We start from the raw sequence: 14,462 nt of genomic DNA, 5'->3' as shown, positions 1-14,462 counted from the left end.
ATGACTTTTGATTTGACAATCTTTCCATTAAAGTTAGGCTTTTGCCTAGTTACAATATTTTTAGTTAATTGAATACCTAAATATTTAAGCGCATGTTTCACTGGAATATTACTGAAATGAGAATCATTACATTCGTGAAGTGGCATTACTTCACATTTGGCAATATTTAATTTTAGACCAGACCAAACATTGGAGAAATGTTTTACTATTTTCAAAGCAAGAGTCAATTGGGTTTTGTCTTTTAAAAAATAGTGTCATCTGCCAGTTGAGTGATCTTTATTTCTCTATCAAAAATAGATATTTATTTAAATTAGGGATTATGTTAGACACTTAATATGAAAAAAGTTCAGTGACTCGCAAAAATAAAAAAGGAATGTAGTATGTTGAAAGTAGAAAATCAGCGCTCTGAATGACGTCATTTTCAACCTTTCCGTGTTCGAGCTTCAAAATGGGAAGAAAAAAAGCGTTTGCTCTGTGCGGGAAAAAAAAAAAAACATGATTTTGCACATGCGCACTGACGGGGCAACTGGAGAACATTTTTTAGACCCCGTTTAGATTTAACGGCAGAAAACAAATTTATTTGATTTATATAATGTTAATCCTTTGTCAGAGTCGAACGCTTGCTTTGTCTGTAAATTATTAGCCATTTGGATTGCACAAGCTGATTTGCAAACACCACTAGAACAAATAGCAATCTGTATGGAAAACCTTCATTTACTCTATTCTCTTATCTATATTATTATGTAAAACTATGGAGCCAAAGCACAGAGAACTTCTCCGAGCGCAACGAATGCAGCTTTGCGAGCAGCTTGTGGTAGATGACACGATAGTTCAGTATTTATATCAGGAGGACATTTTAACTGAAGGTCAAGTGGAGGAAATTCAGTCACAAAAGTCTAACAAAAACAAGACGTTAATGCTACTCAGGATTCTCCCAGACCGAGGCCCCAGTGCTTTTAAATTGTTTGTGCAATCCCTGGAACAGGATTTTCCCTGGATTAAAGAGAAACTGCTGCTTTTAGCTCAGGGTGAAGATGATGATGGAGGAGGAGGAGCAGAACCATGCACTACCGGTGAGTCGCAGTCCATCCAGCCGGGACTTTTCAAAGAAACACTCAACAAAGTGTTATAGATCATACCGTTCAGCCCCCAGTGTCTTTATGGCACTAATAATGGGCGAGATGTAAAATACGATGTTAAAGTAAACCGCCTTCTAAAAAAAGTTTGGCTATTTTACCTTTAAATCGCTTCTATAGTTGTTTCAGGATAAACCTATTTGCAGTAAATGGTCTTTACAAATGTGGAATAGGGGTGTGTATGTGAAGTTTTAGAGAAAACCAGGTTCTGCAGTGTGGAACTGAAATATTATTTAAGTCCAGAAAAAGCAGCCTGGCATATGAATCCTTGCCCTTCAGATGAGTGAGAGCAGAGTGGATGACAGCTGACACTGCATCAGACACTGACCAATTCTTCCTGTAGGCATATTGTTGCGGGTCTACAGTGATGTCAATTGTGTCCTTTATGGGGGCCAAAACCAGCTATTCAAGGCACTTCATAATAATAGGCGCAAGGGCCACTGACTGAACAATAGTTATTTATGGCTTTTGCAGTTGCATTTTTAGCCACTGGGATAATAGTGGACTTTTTGAAACATGAAGGCTCCTTAGCTTAGGGCAGAAAGGTGTTAAATATCTGGCAGCACCTCAGTGAGTTCCTGAGCACACTCTCTTGGAGCTCGTCCTGGGATGTTGTCTGGGCCTGCTGCTTTCCAAGGATTGATCCTCTGCAGGATCTACTGTAGACATCCTTAGGGGCAGCTCATCCAATGAAGGTGTAAACATATTTGTATGGGAGGATTGGATGGCTCATAGCGAGAATAGAAGGCATTCAGTGCATCAGGAAGTGATGCATCTGAAGGACATTTAAGCCCCTTCCTTTTTTATTCTGTATGGACTTTTTCTGCGTTTAACACAATTATTCCGCAGATACTAGTCAATAAACTGCTGTTCCCTGGGCTAAAGCCATCTCTCTGATGTATCCACACTAGTGATGCGCGGAGCATCTGGTAACCCGCTGACCCCACGGGTAATCCGCGGGTCGGGTTGGGGCGGGTAAAGAAATTGTCACTTTATTTGCGGGGCGGGTTGGGGCAGGTCATTAAAAACAAAATTAAATAAAAAAAATCCATGTATCTTGCGTGCAATTTCCTATATATTAAATATTTGGGAAAATCAAATTTTATATTTTATTGATAAGGTTACGTCACGTGACAAGTCACAAAATCGCCAAGCAGCTACCGCTGCCAGTCACAACTAAAACAAAGAAATAAAAGTGAAGATGGAAGACGGGGTGCGGGAGAAATTGAGGTCGGGAATTTATACCATGAAAAGGAATGCTAAATCTAATGTTTGGGACCAGTTCTCAGAAATCGCATAAAAACGCTAAATTTCCGTGTGATAAATGGAAAAAAAAATGTCAGTGGTTATTTAGCGTAGGCTGTAAACTGTAGGCCTGCCCTATACAAATCTAAAATAAAAAATTGTTTAGCCTAGATCACAAAAGCTGCTTTGTAAATGTTTAAAATGTGTATCATTATCTTGTTATTAATATGACCTGATTTATCGTTCATATTCATAATCATATGTTGTTGCCAGTTTACAGGGTGATGTTTCCAAGCACTTTCAGGCTGAAATAAAGGCTGTTTTCATTTGAATTACAATGCTTAGTATGTCTATTTAATGGTCGCGGGTGCGGGGCGGGTGGGTTGTAAAAAAAGGATACAGTGGTGCGGGCTGGGGTGGGCCATATAATTTCATAAAAGCGTGAAAAAGTTGGAAAAATACCCGACCCGCGCATCACTAATCCACACACTGGTGATGTATAATCTTCCAGGTTCACCATTCCATCTTGAGCTGCTCTCTTTCTGAATACCTTCCATTTGGTGCTGTCAAAACACTGTTGTGTATGCTACCCATTTGTTAGTGTATACATGGGCGTCGCTAGGCCATTTTTAGGTGGGCTTTAGCTAAGTTATATCTGCATCAGTGCAGTCTGTTCTCATAAATACAGTTTACAAAGTGTCATGAGGAATTAATCAGTTAAATCTTTGCTGTGTTCACCCCTCATCAGACCAGCTGTTTCCTCTAGCGAAAATGAAGCCCTTTATACATACTCTATGAACCTATAGTCTACTTTATAAAACAATCATGCCGTTGCTGTTTTAATTGTAAAACCTAACTGTCTATATAAAACATTGTACAGTGCATATGGCATTAGCTGCCATAGAGTTATGCATATAAATGATTAAAATAGCGACAGATAGCATTGTCGTGATAAATATTGTATTCTATTAAATAATGTCGCAAATTGTGAAATACATTTATTAGCTGTCACGATGCGGGCGTGTTGCCGTGGGCTTAAGAAAGGGCAGGCATAATCGCAGAGGGTTTTCAAGATAAAGATTCTTTTATTCAAAAACAAACTACTCACACTGAAACAAAACAAACAAAACACTGGCTCTTAACACAAGCTTAGTTTTGTGACTTAGTGGGGACTCCTGAGGTCGAAGCAGGGTGGTGGAGGCAGTCATGGATCCGCTATGTGGACCTGGCTGATGAGGCAGCACCGGATCACGTAGGCCGGGGGGCGGAGGCAGCAGGGTTGCTCTCCCAGCCGGGGCCTCCACTGCGGCTCTTGGATGGTGAAGGGACCCTTCCTGTGGTTCTGCTGTGGGATCCCCCTGCTATGCCCTTGTAAGGGTCGAGCATTCTAATGGTGGTGCCGTGGGCTTAAGAAAGGGCAGGCATAATCGCAGAGGGTTTTCAAGCTAAAGAGTCTTTTATTCAAAAACAAACTACTCACACTAAAACAAAACAAACAAAACACTGGATCTTAAAAACAAAACACAATCAGGGATTCGGGAAACAAAAAACACACGGGCTTTGGAAACCTTTTACACTTAACACAAGCTTAGTGTTGTGCCACAGGCTCTCTGACATTACAGGCTCTAATACCTGAGACAAAACACAATAGCTCTGCATTGTGATACAGGCTCTCTAACATACAAACAAACAGGAGTGACGGGAAAACAAAAGGACAGTAATTACATACCTAATACTCACATAAACGAAGACTAAACCAAAAGACACTTAACCACATACAACACAAAAGACATGCCCTCAGAGCCAGTACAACACAAAACAGAATTCAAACAAAACAAAAACCAAAACAAATGCCCACTAGACAATATTGATGCTCAACCCAGTTTCCCAGAACTAACAGCTTTTTATAATGTCTCGTATTGGCTGCCTCGGTGCAGGTGAGCTCCTTCCTCACCTGACCGAGGTGCCTTCTGGGAAACTGGGTCTTCCAACAAAACTACAAACAAAAATAAATGACAACCACAGTGCCCTCTAGGGGCAGTCCCTTACATTAGCCTTAGAGTAGGGTTATTGTCACTTTGATTTAGAAAAAGTTCCTTTTTTAATTAATAGAAACAAAAAAAAAGAATTAAAAATATGTTTTGCCTAATTACATTAAAACACTCACTCACTCTCTCATCTTCTATACCCCTTTATCCTGTATTCAGGGTCGCAGGGACCTGGAGCCTATCCCAGGAGGCTTAGGGCACGAGGCATGATACACCCTGGACAGGGTGCCGATCCATCACAGGGCATTTACACATACACACACTCACACACCCATTCACACACTACGGGCAATTTGGGATCCCCAATTAGCCTAACCTGCATATATTTGGACTGTGGGAGGAAATCGGAGTACCCGGAGGAAACCCACAAAGCACGGGGAAACTCCATGCACACAGAAACGGAAACCATACATATATGCAATAAACAACATCCTATAGAAAAAACATTTATTTTTCAAAAGCACAAGAGCAGATTATCAACAGCGACATCATTACTATACTATTACTCACAAGGACAGAATGGAGAAAATTGCACAAATAGGCTGAGGCAGCTTCTACAGAGCAGGATCGCTTTGTGACTTTAGATATTTTTTCTGCAGAACAAAACTATCCAGCCCTGGTCTCATTTTAACATACAAACACTGTGTATGAAAAGCACACTGCTTTGGATAGTTAATGTCAAAAATATAAAATGCCTTGAAGCACACATCAACCACCCCAAATAATGTGTGGATTGCTCCAGAGCCTGTCCCACCAGAATGACAAATGCCTGAAAGCAGCGCTGGTTACATGCAATTAGTGGTGATACATTTGCCAAAGGGGAAAAGATGTAAAATATTGTTATAACTCGGGAGAAATTTGACCGCAGAGTAAATTACTAGCTAGTGAAAATCGCGAGGGTTAGTAGGTATGCATATTTGTGAGAGGGTCAGTGTTTTGTAACACCCCATCATTTTATTGTCTCAAGCAGTGAGATTAATAAAGTTCTAACGCTAGCAACCTAACTAAATGCCTGTGTCATGCTAGCACTACAGTTAACAGTTTAGTGTTCATTCTTCACTTCACATCTTCGTCCACCCTGCAAACATTGTACAGAGAAAGATAAAAAGCTTAAAAATCTCGTTTCTTTCATACACAGGTGGGGTTCTTTGGCTAACTAGCAACTATTGTCAGCTAAATGATCATACCTTAGACCAGCCTGTAAGTTAGAGTGTAACCTTAACCTGGTAACAGTAATAAATGTTACATATAATTTTTTTTTAGTCATATGTGACTTAGGTGAGTGAACATGTGTATACAGACCTTGTATTTATTGTCATTTCCCCTTTAAAAGAGGATGAACCGTCATCAGTGCTCAGAAAAGAAGACAAGAAGCTGACACAGCCGCTGAATACACCGGTGAACTTTGGGGGAGGGGCCAAGCAAACTTCAACCCAGCAGCTGGGTTACACAAAAACTACCCTACTCTCTGTAAATAACCCAGAAAAATGATCCAACAGAGGCAACCCAGCATTTGGGTAGAAAAAACAACCCAGCATTTTTTAGCTTGTAGCTATGAAATTTTACGGGGTTAAATAGAGAATCTACTGTCTTATTTATGTAGCTAAAACAATAAATTAAACTAGATAACATGATGATCAAAGTTTTAATATTTATATTTAACTGTAGATGGAAGATTTTTCCAGTCACATAAAGATAAAAAGATGTTATATTCTTACCTGCTGCTTATTTGGAGACTACTACTCCCATGTGACTTGAAAAACCTTCCATCTAAAGTTCTCCGTTCAGTTCTACAGTTGAATTCTCTGAAAGGGCAGCCTCTCAGGCACATTAACACTGTGTTCCCAACATTGATTGAAGTAATTACATCAGACACTATTTTTCAAATTTTTTTATGTCCGCCAGTTTCCAACAAAAAGCAGCAGTATTGTCAAAGAATTAAAAGATAAATGTTTGAAACAAAGTTTTATACGGTAAACAGCGTGTGTTATCAAGAAGACTCATTTGAGTACTGATTCTATTTAACACACAGTATGAATGCAGATCAATTCCTGCTTTCTGTTTCACCCAAATATGAGGATGGGTTCCCTGTTGAGTCTGTTTCCTCTCAAGGTTTCTTCCTATTACCATCTAAGGGAGTTTTTCCTTGCCACTGTCGCCCTCGGCTTGCTTACCAGGGACTATCTGCTTATTTGATTCATGCACACTCACATTTCATACAGACTTAAATAATTCTTTTGATTGTGTAAAGCTGCTTTGCAACAATGACAATTGTTAAAAGCGCTATACAAATAAAATTGAATTGAATTGAATTCTAAACAAGCCAAATATTTGTTAAACATCTATGGGGGCTGAGCCCCCCGTAACTGAAAATCCTAGAAACGCCCCTGGGTGCAAACGTGTTCCTGAAATGATTCCTCAAATAATTTGATTACAAAAAATTATTGATTACAAGCAAAATCTTTTGCCTCTGAGCTTCTTTTAATTAATTTTAAAAGCTTGCGTTATGTCTTTGCGCAATTATTTGTTTGGCGTGACACAGCACGCTTCCGGATGCAAGCCGCCAAAAAACACAGACGAAGAAGAAGCATTACGTCACACGCAAACACAGTTAGCTGTGTATTGATTTGATGGAGCGTTCTGTGGCGAGCTGCAAAATAGAAGGGAGCGATAGAGCGAAGAAAGCAGCAAGAGAAAACAACAGAAATTGCCTCCCCTACATAATCTCTATCAAATATATCGGGACATCACAATCAAAAATTCATATTATTATTATAAAATATATTATATTGTTATTATTAAATATATTATCACTATTGTAATTCATTCTAGGCACGTAACAAATTAATACACGAAAATTAAGACACGCAATACAAATTCTCATATAATGTTTATTTGGTGGCACATTTATATTGCAGGATTTTTATTAATATACAAGTTTTTTATTTATATATTTATAATTTATATATTTCCTACCCTATACAATGTGTCTTTTTTATATTGCTTATTTTATTATCAAATTCGTTTGGTGCAATTTGTAATTTGTAAATCATAAACCTATGAATTTATGTCCTAATATAATATTTGATAGAGGTTATGTAGAGGGGAAGGCAATCTGTGTTAGGGAGGCATTTTAGCGCATAACAGTGTGCCTTAATTTTTTTGATACTTAAAGTCATTTCAAATATCTTTTTTTTTTAGTTTTTGCATCTGACAAAAGGCTTTAAAATAAGTATGTATGGCACTGCACTTAATTAATCTCAGTCAACTTTAAGTCAGTTCTTGTATTGTGAATAATGACAATGTTTATTTTTGATAAAACGCTGTATGCATTTAATATATAAAAATATTTTTTTTCTACAAAAAAACAATTACTTTGTTTCTCTTATATATTTTACATTGCTGTTTAATTAAGCAAAATTAAATTTTATTCTGATTAATCAATTAAATATTTGGTAGAATACTAGATTACTAAAATATTCGATAGCTACAGCCCTAACGTGTTGTTGCTATAGAAACATGCTGGTAAAAACATGGTAAAATATCCGTCTGCTTTGCCTGGTTAAAAATCCCTGCGACCAGAATAAAAGCCTCCGGATGCTTGGTCTGGAGTTCGCAGATTTGGTCATGTAACTTGTAGAGTGCTATAGTGATGTTCTCACCATGGGGGGCGGAGATGTAAAGCAGTTGTATATTGATTCCATGGTGTACTGTGGGTATGGATTATGCTGATATGTTGGTGTTATATCTTTCACTTAGACGTTAAAAGTTGGACTGTGTAAATAAGCTGGATAAAACAAAAACTGTCTTTATTTCAGGCAACAAAATGTAATTATTTTAAAGGGTGATAATTTGCCTGCTGTATGTACAGAGCCACCCTAGCTCTACTGCTGCTGTCCTTGATTGTTAATGAGGCGATTATAAAATCACTTAAAATAAACCAGGGATGTAGACTTTCTTGTTTTTTAGTGTCTGATGTTTAAACAAAAATCATACTTGATTCATCCTGGACAAGAGACGTACAGTATAGTCAATTTGCTAATGCTCAGAAATGGCATCACCACTGCAGTGCGAACATCAGAAAGCATTTATAAAAATACATACATCTCTCTCTCTCTCTCTTTATTTAGCTCAGTGGCCCATTTCTGATCAGATCCTCCAAACAGTTCCATCTGATCAGCACCTGAACAGGCTGGCAGCTCAGCTCGGCTCGGAGTGGGAGTTGGTGATGCTGGACTTGGGCTTGACGTGGGCAGATATTTCCCGCTGCCGTACAGATCATCCACACAGCAGTCACAATCAGGTGCTAGAAGCCCTGATGATGTGGAAGCAGACTCAGGGTAGAAGAGCCACAGTGCAGCGTCTGCTCCAGAGCCTACAGAATTCAGAAATTCATCCTTATTCCCTCAAACAATTGTTTTATTGAGGCTGCTCAATAAAGTGGAAACTACCACATCCAACAATGCTGTATGTTTTATGTGTAGTATATTTCATTTGATTGTTGTCGTTCTTTTGCTACTTTTTAATTTTGTCTGACAGGTTGCTCATATATACCATAAATTGAAAATATATCTAGCTGAACTTTACATATTTTTAAAGATTTTATCTTTGTTTGATACAGAAACATTTAAAAACATTTATATATTCTATTTAATTATTTTATTGCTTTGTTTAATTGTGTAAATCTAAAAGGTATTTAAAAAATAATAAATTCATTTGTTTGGATTTTTACTGCAATTATATAATGACTTGATCGTGTGTGCCTGTTTTCAAAGCCAAAATTCATTTTTGTTCAGCAAATTTTAAAAAGAAATAAAATATTTTAGAAAAATGCTATGTGCATAAGTATTAAGCATATGTGCCGTGAAAGATTGGAAATATTGCCATAATGAAACGACAAATAACTATGAGTGAGTAATAAATAAAAAATGTTTACATTTTCTTCAAGAAGACCCTCCCTGGGTGAAATGCTGTGGCCTTAAACAATTAGGTTTAGGGGAAAATACTTTCTCACAAAGGGCCAGGCAGGTTTGGAAAGCTTTTTTTCCTTAATAAATAAAATGATAAAAACGTTTTTTGGATTTACTTGGGTTACCATTGTATTGCATAGCCCAAAAAAATAAATACATAAAAATAATTAACACAAAATATAAAGTAAAAATAAAACAAATTAACCTGCACGTTACCTTAAAAAAAGTAAAAATTAAAATCCCGACAGATAAGTGTTTTTCTCTCTCCTGCACTGCTGAGTGTGTGCTCGTCTCTTACTGGTATAATCATGTACCATGTGTGTGCGCAAGCGTAATTTGACACCGTGCCGGTTGTGTGTGAGTGAAGCACCCCCTCTCTGTTTCACACACACACACACATTAAAAGCGAGAGAGAGAGTGAACCGGCACGGTGTCAAATTACGTGCGCGCACACACACACAACACACACACTCAAACACTGACACACAGTAAAGGCGAGAGAGAAAGAGAGCGCGTGTGTGTTTGTGTGTGACCGGCGCGGTGTCAAATTACGTGCGCACACACAACACACACTCTGCAGCGCAAGAGAAAGAAAAACACACACACGGATGCCAGTTTATGCCATGATTATACCAGTAAGAGACGAGCACTAAGACCCAGCAGGGGAGATGAATACCCAGTAAGGGCCTGTCCACACGGAGACGCGTTTCGCTGTATACGTATAAATTTTTTATCGTATTGGCGTTTCGTCTACGCGGATCCGGCGTTTTAGGAGACTGAAACCGCTATTTTTTTAAACTGGGTCCCAAAGTTGATAAATCTGAAAACGACACCCTTGCGGTTTCGTGTGTACAGCCAATCCGTATATTTTGTGAAACGATGATGTCATCACATCACGTGTCGGCTGCGTCACACATAACAGCAACAACTATAATGGCGGACTACATGATTATGTTCGTGTTGCTACAAAGCCTACTAGCTTTATTACAGCAAAACCTAACCACATTAACCACAATTTGTTGAACAATATCAACATTTTCCCAACGTCTCATTTACACTTCGCCATTTAGATAAAACGTTAAATTTTTATTAGGTATCATTAGCTCATCAGAAACAGCTTTAAAATATTTCGCTAATGTTACATCAGCTGCCGCCAATTGCGAACGGCCCATTTGTAAGGGTGCAATAGTTTCATCAGACAAAGTTGGTTTGACATAAAATTTTCTTGTAACAGGTGTTTGTAAAAAAGAATCAGACAAATCGACAACATCAAGGTTCCGTGCTTGTGCACGTGTAACTGCACATGATGGAAATACTGTAGGCAAGTTGGAAACAAAATTATTAACATCAGTTACTAGTTTTTCTGTCACAATTGGGCAAGGGAAAACAACACCACCTGCCAGATCATTTCCCAGAATTAAATGAACTCCTTCAACAGGGAGTTCGGTACAAATACCGACACATACTACCCCAGTCACTATTTCTGTTTCAAGGTGTATATTATGAAGTGGGACTGTGATACAGCCTGCTCCGATGCCACGTAAAATAACATCAGTGCCCGTATAGGTTGTCTGAGACAATGAAAGTGTACCAGCTAACATCAGAGTCTGCGCTGTACCTGTATCTTGCAGGATGGACACTGATCTGTGAACGCCGTCAGGGCTGTCTGCCACCCACCCCTGTAACATGAAGGGCTTATACACTGCCACCGTTTGCTCAGGTAAAATCTGATTTGCTTGTTTCTTAAAAAAAAAAAAAATTTGAACAGACTTTGACTTCACTGATGTATTTTTTTTTCTTCCAGGCCTCACAGTCTGAAATCAGATGATCAGCAGCTAAACAATAAAAACAGACTCTACCTCCCCTGAGCGATACTGAGAACTTCTAAAAACACCCCCTCTTGCAGGTTTCACACTGCCTGCTGACGGTTTCACCTGCCCTTCAACCCCACGGGCGGCGAATTTATCCGTTCTTATAGCAGGAGAGAATACAGTACGGTGTGTTAACACAAACTCGTCAGCCAAAACAGCGGCTGCTGAAAATGACGTGACTTTTTGCTCATTTAGGTGCAATACGACATTTTCAAAAACACAATTTTTAAAATCCTCCAACAGGATTAACTCTTTAAGAGCTTCAAAAGTGGTAGTTTTTGTTGCAGCACACCAGTTTTCAAACAATGTTTGTTTTTCACGGGCAAATTCAACGAAGGTTTGTCTATCCGCCTTCCTATGGGACCTAAATTTTTGTCTGTAAGCCTCGGGCACTAACTCATAAGCACGTAGAACTGTTTGTTTGACCCTGTCGTAATCCAGACTTTGTTCGATAGGCAACGCAGAGCACACATCCTGCGCTTTACCAGTCAGCTTACATTGTAACAAGAGAGCCCACATTGCTCTCGGCCACTGTAACGTAGCCGCCACACGCTCAAAAGCTATGAAATAGCTATCCACCTCGGTCTCTCTAAAAGGAGGTACTAAAACAATATGCTTACATCAAACTGGGGTGGGAAGGAAGTAACTGGGGCAGAAACGAGAGAAGAAGAACCCGGCACCGCCGCTGCAGGTAACTGAGCGAATGACGGAGAGGCAGGGGAACTCTCCGGCGCGCTCTCAGCCTGGTGTAGCCGGCTGAAATCTCGCCGAAAATGTTCCCTCTCAATCTCCCGCAACCGAAGTCTTTGAGCCTCCATTTCCTCTCGTTTTATTTCCAGTTTTACCTCCCTCGTTTTTAGAACCAAAAGTTGTTCTGATCTGTCAATGGGTGTTATTGTGGGTGGTGTAATTACCTTATGCCTGGGGGGCGTGGAGGGCAACTGTGGCGCAACCGACGGCTTACCGTCGACCTCCGTCGGCGTTAAAGCGTCCTTATCCTCAGTGTACTCTCCAGCCACCTGAGGTAAAATCTGCTGATCAATTAATGTGTCAAGCAATATTTTTTTATCTCCTTTTTAAGACCCTTACGTGGCACGTCAATCTCAAAAAATTCAGCAATGCTAAACAAGTCATCTTTACAACACCGATCAAATTCCTCCAAAGTAGGAGCTAGCGTGAAGGCTATTAAGTTGTAAAAAGCCATTGTTTATACTACTGTCCAACCTCAGAAGGCAGCCAAACAAACCAAATAAGCTGATGATGCTCGGAAATGGACGAATCCCCCACTTGTTACGCCCGGCAACGGATGAGCCCCACTTGTTATGACCCCTTAGTCTAGGGTTCAGGGCCGCAACAAAAGATAAAATAAAAAAGAGAAACCTTTACAACCAGGTTTGAGTGTGCGTGGTCTTTTATTTTTTTTCCTCTTTACACACACACAGAGGAAGCTCTAGGCTTTAGGGTTGGGCCAAGGCCAAAACAATAAACAAAACCCCTCTCTATCTCCTCCCGTGAGCTAACTACCCTATACAAAAAAAAAAAAAAAAAAACACTATAAACAAAATACATAGGCTAACCTAACTCCCTAACTAAAACACAAAAAAAGGAGAAAACGGGTTTTAATGAAAATGGCACCCAACCCCTACTGCTTCCAAAAAAGGTATATACAAACAAAAAGAAGGCTATTTACAATATTTACAACAAAACAACAAAATAAAGACAGAAACAAAGAAAAAACAACACTTATAACACCCCAACTCACAAACACTGGCGCGACCCAACAGCTCATACACAAACAACACATCTCCAAAACCCAATATCAGCGCGCTTCCGGCTTTCGGTGTTTACGAAAAAAAATGATCGGATAGGGACAGACCGGCTTCGTGTGGACTAACCCTAAGAGTAAAATCTTTCCGTGCCACTGGCAGCTGCCACTCCACATGTCACTGCTACGTGCGCATGGCACTCGATCTTTCACTGTTATATGCGCATGGCAACCAACCTGACACAGCCATTGGAACCTGTCTCGACATGGTGTCTTCACATATCGGCTGTCATTCGACCTGTCACCGCTACGTGCAAGTGTCACTACTTAAAGCTTGGTTTACACTCGCAGAGGTACGCGCGGCGAAAATGACTGCATGGTGGGTCATTTTGCATGGTGGTGGGCACAGTCTTTTTTTTTTTTTTTCTTTTTTTGTAACTTCAGAGGTTAGCAGAGAATTAGCAGGGATGCGCTTTCAGACCACTTGTAAATTACACAATATTGTCGAGATTATATAAAAACATCATTTTTTTTATGTATTTTTGTCGAGATGGGAATTCACACGCATCTTATCTTTGACATTTGTTTATGTCCTTGAGGATTGTTTGTTTTTGGTCACATTTCAATACATTGTTTTATGTAGTTACACCAACTATTTGCAATTCTGCATAACGTTTAAATTGTATCTGAATACCCCCTTATTTTTAACTATCCTTCACCCATTTGTCTGTTCATACCTTAAGCACCAGTGCTTGATCAAATTTTACAAATTCAGAGGCCTAAAACGAACCCATTTCCAACACCGTTCATTTGTACACTAGTCACTTGATCTGGTGTGTCACAGCATTCTCTCAAATTACTATTAAACAACCAAAGGAAATTAAGAAAATTTAAATTGTCATTATTATTAAGACTACTGTCAAGGCTAAATTAAGCAATATGTTTAAATCTAAACTGTAATACTATATTGCTTTTAATATATAGTAACAGCAACCTAAAGTGACAGAAATAAAGTTAAAAGAAACACAATATATATAAATAATCACACCAATCACTTCCTAATAAGACCTCTACAATGTTCCCTATTTACATTTCTAGGATCAAAAATAAATGACATTTACTTAATTTATGCGGAAAACATGCAAATATTCAATTCAATTTTATTTGTATAGCGCTTTTAGCAATCGTCATTGCCGCAAAGCAGCTTTACACAATCAAAAGAATTATTTAAGTTTGTATGAAATGTCAATTTGTATGAATCAAAATGGTCAGTTTGTCCCTGGTAAGCAAGCCGAGGGCAACAGTGGCAAGGAAAAACTCCCTGAGATGGTAATAGGAAGAAACCTTGAGACTCAACAGGGAACCCATCCTCATTTGGGTGAAACAGAAAGCAGTAAATGATCTGCATTTATACAATGTGTTAGGTG

At 39.0% G+C, this 14,462-nt stretch overlaps 1 protein-coding gene across 1 annotated transcript; it reads left to right on the top strand.

Annotated features, from left to right (window-relative positions):
* The first annotated feature begins 497 nt into the window (after nt 1–497).
* cradd (CASP2 and RIPK1 domain containing adaptor with death domain) lies at nt 498–9,045 on the top strand. Its single transcript, XM_053512809.1, has 2 exons — nt 498–1,073; nt 8,560–9,045. Exons 1-2 carry the CDS (start codon nt 752–754, stop codon nt 8,853–8,855), a joined length of 618 nt encoding a protein of 205 aa, XP_053368784.1. The 5' UTR covers nt 498–751; the 3' UTR covers nt 8,856–9,045.
* The last annotated feature ends 5,417 nt before the right edge of the window (nt 9,046–14,462 follow it).

The sequence above is a fragment of the Clarias gariepinus genome, chromosome 2 (genome assembly GCF_024256425.1).
Source record: "Clarias gariepinus isolate MV-2021 ecotype Netherlands chromosome 2, CGAR_prim_01v2, whole genome shotgun sequence".
Lineage (NCBI taxonomy): Eukaryota > Metazoa > Chordata > Actinopteri > Siluriformes > Clariidae > Clarias > Clarias gariepinus.
This window is presented reverse-complemented; position numbering and strand designations above follow the sequence as displayed.